The sequence below is a fragment of the Triticum urartu genome, chromosome 7A (genome assembly GCF_056163025.1).
Source record: "Triticum urartu cultivar PI428250 chromosome 7A, HENAU_Tu73, whole genome shotgun sequence".
Taxonomy (NCBI): Eukaryota; Viridiplantae; Streptophyta; class Magnoliopsida; order Poales; family Poaceae; genus Triticum; species Triticum urartu.
This window is the reverse complement of record NC_141879.1, coordinates 59,778,191-59,784,912: the sequence shown is the minus strand read 5'-3', so window position 1 is coordinate 59,784,912 and position 6,722 is coordinate 59,778,191. Positions and strand designations below refer to the sequence as shown.

General features: G+C 45.2%; 1 protein-coding gene across 2 annotated transcripts; it reads left to right on the top strand.

The window, feature by feature from the left end:
• Window positions 1-1,155: 1,155 nt before the first annotated feature.
• On the top strand, window positions 1,156-4,897 carry LOC147957738 (uncharacterized). 2 transcript variants are annotated; one of them, XM_087537042.1, is made up of 5 exons: window positions 1,156-1,239; window positions 2,479-2,671; window positions 3,212-4,052; window positions 4,132-4,200; window positions 4,295-4,897. In XM_087537042.1, exons 2-5 carry the CDS (start codon window positions 2,536-2,538, stop codon window positions 4,710-4,712), a joined length of 1,464 nt encoding a protein of 487 aa, XP_087393168.1. In that variant the 5' UTR covers window positions 1,156-1,239; window positions 2,479-2,535; the 3' UTR covers window positions 4,713-4,897. The 2 variants fall into 2 exon arrangements, with proteins under 2 accessions (XP_087393168.1, XP_087393167.1); XM_087537041.1 differs by lacking the exon at window positions 1,156-1,239 and adding an exon at window positions 2,272-2,361.
• The last annotated feature ends 1,825 nt before the right edge of the window (window positions 4,898-6,722 follow it).

Sequence of the window (6,722 nt, the reverse complement as noted above, 5' to 3'; positions counted from 1 at the left end):
AAAATTTTTGTGAGGATATTATCCTAGCCATTGATTGTTGAAGGGTGAATATAGGTATGTACACATGGTAAGCATTATAGGATTTCACTACTTCCAAATATAGAGTTCTCCATATGCACATTTACTTCCCTAATGTATGGTTAGATGAAACCAACAGTGTGGTGCATGTTTCTACATCATGAAAATGAGGAAACCAACATGGCCATTGATACACACTCATATTTAGTAGTAGTATATAGATTACTGTAAAATAAGGAGAATATCCATATATTCCTAACCGTTTGATTACTCAGGGGTACAAATTGGTTGTAATGACATGATCACAGTCGCATGAATTAACTCATTCCAAATATAGCTGATTTCCGGCGTCTCTAATGCATTGCCATAGTTCTACTCAAATTCTGCTCAAATAGGGATATGCCAATCATCACAAAAAGTTCAAACAGTGTCATGTTGTCATCATTAACATGAGACGGAAACAACTTACACGTGTCATCCCAGCAATACGTGGTGCCATCTGCTTCGTCGATCGCGTAGATGATGCCATTGTGTTCAATAGCATCACATAAGTGTGTATCAGCTTTGACGATGATCCACTGCGAGCTGAGTTGTCTCCAGCTAAAGAAGGCAGCGACATAAAGATAGGTGAGTCCGCTGTCGAACAAGGCAATTATCTTGGGGTTAATTGGATAAATGCCACTCCAATTCTGGTGATTTAGAAAAATGCCACTCCAATTTGCAAACTTCGAAAAATGCCACTCCAATTCTCGGATACATCTGTCGATGCCACTCTGGCCTTTTGAGCTGGTTTTTTTAAGAAAAAACGCTGACGTATACGCCCTGTATTTTCCGTCGGACGGAAATGCCCCTGCATCCATCTGGTTAACACGCACCGGTCCAGCCCCGTGCCTATCGTCTTCCTCGCGTTCCTCTCTTCATTCCCCTCCTCTCTCCCAAGAACCCTAGCCACCGCCGCCCTGCTCCCCCGCATCCCGAGCCTCCGCCCTGCTGCTCCACATCCGTCAACCGCGCCCTACTGCTCCACATCCCGGTGCCGCCGTCCTGCTGCTTCTCCCCCCGCCGGGCAGGAGCCCCAGCCGACGCCTTGCTGTTGAGCGCCCCACCACCAGCAAGCGAGCATGGCCACCTGGAGGCCACTTGAATCGCGCATCCTCGAGTGCCACTGCCGAAGATTCGAAGTAACCCCGCAACAATGTCATCCCCGGCCCCGAATTCTCAGTAAGTTTGTAGAAAAAATGCTCAAGTTCCACCGATTTGTTGCATGTGTGTTTAGTTCTTCCCCAATTGTTGATGTTTGATTACCCATATGATTTGCATAGGTACAGTGGCAACAATGCTTTTAATTTACAAATTGTTGTGGAGGCCTTTTTCTGTACAAGTCCTGATGGTAGGAAGATTTATGTGAAGGGGAGGAATTTGTTATGGACTGTAGTCGTAGAAAAGTTCAGCGTTGATGCATTAACACGCCAGCTAGCTTTAGAGTTGAACATTGGCACTAATCAATTGGTGTCAGTTTCATATTTTGACAAAGTGTTGGGTGAAAATGTCAGGCTGTTGCATGATGAGCAGCACTACTTGATGTTTGATATGTATGCAGTTGAGCTGAAAGTGCCACTTAGTGTGGTAGTGGTGGATGTAATTGGATCTAGTGTATTCAATGGTGGATCAAAATTTGTAGATTTTGTTCCTATTAGTGTTGTGCCTAATGATGATCCATTGGTCATGGGCACTCAAAATTATGCAAATATAATCCAGCCGAATGATGCACAAGCATACCTCCAGACCGACACTACTAATTGTCCAACAACGCCAACTCAGCCTGCACCGCCTCCTATAGTTGAGAGTGTCACATCAGAGGTTGGAAGTACAAGCTAGCCTAATGTGCCACATGCTGACCAACAACAAGAACTTCAAAATCCTTCCACTGATCCATTTGATAACGAGGAGGAGTATGTTGGAGTTGATGATGAACATCTAGTAGGTGTTAGCATTCCTGAACCTGCCGTAGTGCAAGCACTGGCTACAACACCTGATGAGAAAGCTGAAGATGAGGAGGCTGAAGATGATATGGATATCTCTGATGTTAAGCATCTTATCCAGCAGGAGGAAGAGGTTACTGACAATGTGGCCACTGATCCTTATAATGCTGACATTAAAGTGGGGGCTCTTTTTCCTGACATTGTAACCTTTAGAAAAGCAATAAGACATCATGCTGTGGTAAAAGACTTTGAGCTAGCTAAAGTAAGGACTGATTCTACTAGATTCATGGCTAATTTCTCATATCCTAGTTGCCCTTGGCGCATTCACGCATCGAGGTTGCGTGATCAACAAGTTGTCATGGTATGCTTACTCATGTTGTAATTATTTGTGCATTTTCTCACCTTTCTCTTATGACTATTATATCCTACATGTATCCTGTTTTTGTGTGTGCGAACTAATCATGGCATCTTTGTGCAGATAAAGAAGATTCCCTCTGAGCACAATTGCCCTACTACAAAGCTTGTAGACAGCAGAATGGCAACACAGGGTTGGGTTGCAGAGAAGCTTGTTGATTGGGTGAAGAAAAACCCAGGAGAGGGAGCAAAGGCAGCGAAAACTAAGTTGGAGGGTGACTTCAACTTCAAGCTGAAGTATTCCAAAGCTTGGGCAGGTATGAAGATAGCTCTGGAACAAATGCATGGTAAATATGAGGATAGTTTTCAATTGTTGTTCAATTGGAAAGCAGAGATAGAGAAGAGATGCCCTGGTAGTATTGTTGAGATTGATTTGGTCAAGGAAAAAGATAAGTACTATTTCAATAGAGTCTTTGTAGCTTTCAAACCCTGCATAGATGGTTTCTTAGCTGGATGTCGACCATACATAGGAGTAGATGCAACTGCACTGAATGGAAAATATGTTGGTCAATTAGCATCAGCGACCGGAGTTGATGGACACAACTGGTTGTATTATGTAGCATATGCCGTATTTGATTCGGAAACTACAGAAAACTGGGTATGGTTTATGCAGCAGCTGCGCAGGGCTGTAGGATGTCCACCAGGGCTAGTAATTTCCAGTGATGCTTGCAAGGGACTAGAAAATGCAGTTGACAAAGTATTCCCCGAGTGCGAATATAGGGAGTGTATGCGCCATTTATACCAAAATTTTATGAAAAAAATCCATGGTAAAGTGTACACAGACCATTTGTACCCAGCTGCTAGGGGATTCACAGAGCACAAGTTCAGATGGCATATGCAAAAGATATTTGAGGCTGATCCAAGTGCTATCGAGTACCTTGAGAAACACCACAATAGGATTTGGTATAGGTGTGCCTTTGGTGTGGATAGCAAGGTTGATTATCTCACTAACAACATTTCTGAAAGTTTTAACAAGCAGATCAAAGACTTGAAAGGGCTAAATTTGTGTGAGCTACTAGATAGGATTAGAGAGCTAATAATGGTGAAGTTCAATGTGAGGAGGCATGTTGGTAGGTATTTGGCCGGCATAATCTTGCCCGAGGTTCTCAAGAGGCTCAATGCACTCAGTAAAACAATTGGGCCCCATAAAGTGGCGTGGAATACCGAACATGAGGCAGAGATTACACTATATGATGTGAAAGCATATGACCAGAGCCACACTGTTGATCTAAAACAGAGAACATGCTCATGTCGGAAATTTCAAGTTTCTGGGCAGCCTTGCATTCATGCATTGACTTTCATTTGTTCAATGAGGGGCGCAAAGATTGAGTCCTTTGTTGATGAGTATTACAGCGTGGCAAAATTTCGAGCTGCTTATGCTGGGGCACTGCCAACCATGACTGATAGGACACAATGGGAGCAAGTTGACCTTGGATTCCTTGTTTACCCACCTATACAAGAGAAAAGGCCACCTGGAAGGCCCAGGGTTCAAAGAATTAGAGGATTTCTTGAAGACCCAGGAAGAAAAGTGGTTAAATGCAAAAAATGTGGTCGAAATGGCCACTTTGCAAAAACTTGCAATCTCCCTCCTTTAGTTATTGCAGAACCACCACCAATGGAGCACACTCCTACTAAAAGGTGCCATTGTACTTACAAAATTTGTTTACGTCAAATGGGTTCATGTTGCTAATCCATTTCACCTTTTTCTATCATGCAGAAAGAGAGATGCTACTGCAGCCGAGGAGGAAGTTGTGGAAGATGACGAACCTATAGCAAATTATAAAAGGTATAATACTAACTTATGTTCATTATTTTACCACAAATTATATTTATGAACACACAATACTTAGTTCTGACATTTGCTCTTAATGTACCTGCAGGCAGAAGACTCCGGTCAAGAAGAAGACGCCGGCTAAAAAGACGACACCGGTCAAGGAGAAGACGACGCCGGTCAAGGAGAAGACGACGCCGATCAAGAAGAAGACGCCAGCTAAAAAGACGACACCGGTCAAGAAGACGCCGGTCAAGGAGAAGACGACACCGGTCAAGAAGAAGACACCGGTCAAGAAGAAAAAGACGCCGGTCAAGAAGAAGACACCGGTTAAGAAGAAGAAGACGCCGGTCAAGAAGAAGACTCCAGTCAAGGGGAAAGGCAAGCAAAGTGAAGGTACTGGAAAGGAGAAAACTGCAGGGAAGAAGAGCAAAAAACTGCAGTTTGTTACACCATCTACCAGTGATGCTATTCTCAAGCCAACTCTAGGAACCAAGAAAAATCTGCTTTATTGGCTTGGGGGATGAATTTGCTTGAACTGGACCATGTATGTGTGTGTGATGCGCAAACTGGAGCTGGAACTTGTATGCGTGTGATGCTCAAACTAGAGGTTGAACTTGTGTGTGTGTGTGTGATGCTCAAACTAGAGCCTGATGGCCAAACTAGAGCCTGATGTGTGTTGCTTAAACTGGAGCTTAGCTATTTTGGTTCATCTACTGTTGATGCTCAAACCGGAGCTTTAAGACTATTTTGGTTCATCTTCTATTGATGAAAAATATTATGACCTGTCATCTGATGCAAATTATATGTATTTCGGCCGAGGTCATGTTCATTTTTCCCACTAACTTCATGCTTCCTCTACACAGTACAATCATGCTTCTTCTGCACAGGAAAATAACACATTCTTCATTACTCATAGAAATTTTACATCTTTTTCAGTACAGCCACTAGATATGCACACATTACAAGCATGATCTCATCATTTTTCTGCTTAAATCTGCACATCACACATACATTTTTGCATTCTCAGTCTGTTTACAACACACATATTTTTGCACTATCAATCTTCAGCTCTTCGATCTTCCATTGTGCAATCTTCATTCAGCAATCTTCAGTTCGTTCAAAGACAAGCAGCCTGCATCATTTTTCTTCCTCTTAAATTCAGCAAGGCCACCTGCAATCTTCTCTTTCTTCTTACTCTTCAGATCATCTAAATAACAACGACGAGCTGCATCCTCCACCTCCAATGGCCCCGACAGCTCTCCTTGCCATGGCGGATGGAGTACAGGAAGCTGAGGCAGGGGTGAGTGAGGACAGAAGAGGCTGGCAGCGAGCTCCGGCGGAAGGACCACAGGAGATAGTGCAGGGGGAGGGGAGTTGTGGTGCCGGATTGGAAAGGCGGTTGGGGTGCGGCGTGCCGGCTGGGACTCCTGCCCGGCGGTGAGAAGCAGCAGGGCGGCGGGACGAGATGCGGAGCAGCAGGGCGTGGCGGACGGTGTGGGGCAGCAGGGTCGTGGCCGGGGATGTGTAGCAGGAGGGGCTCGGCCTGGATGTGGAGCAACAGCAGCAGCGCGGTGGCGGCGGCGGCTAGCGTTCTTGGCGAGAGAGGAGCGGAAACAGGGAGAGTAGCAAGGGGAAGAAGATACGCACGGGCTGGACAGATGGATGCAGGGGCATTTCCGTCCGACGGAAAATACAGGGCGTATACGTCAGCGTTTTTTCTTAAAAAACCAGCTCAAAAGGCCGGAGTGGCATCGACAGATGTATCCGAGAATTGGAGTGGCATTTTTCGAAGTTTGCAAATTGGAGTGGCATTTTTCTGAATTACCAGAATTGGAGTGGCATTTATCCAATTAACCCATTATCTTGAAGTCTGCGTAATTCACATGACGTGTGGGCACTTGGCAGATTACAATCTTCTGCAAAACAAGGTCCGTCGAACTGACATGGTAATCTAGATGACTAGGACCGTGATGGTAAAACTCTATATAATCCAATGGAGGAAGGATAATCTCATGGGAGGTCTGGAAGTTCATGAGAACCAACTTTTTACCGTCTTCTCTGAAGGCAGCCATCCAGTGGGAGTTCATGCCAACCCAGTACATACCTGCCAAGAAGTTTCGGGCAATGCTGATCGGATCAAAGTCGAGGGAAATGATGTACGACGACCCACTACATACCTGCAAAGTTTCGGCTAATGGAGATCGGATTGAAGTCGAGGGGCATCATGTACGCCTCCGTATCATTGTGAGCCAATCTCGCAAGACAAGATAACAGCAAGCAGGGTGTCTTGAAAAGCTTTGGCCTCGTTTCGATGATGGCCGTGTGCATGCCCCTCGAGCATGCAGCCAGCCACAGGGAACTCAACATATCCATACACGAACAACAGAGGTCGAGGATGTCACTAGGGAGATTGCTCCAATCGCGGCTCATATGGATCCTGCGCGGTTCGCGTTCGGCCATGGTGGAGTTTGGGAGGTGGGGTTTTGGGGGGCTTGATTTACGGGGGAGAAGGTTGTCGGTGTTGGAGCAGCTAG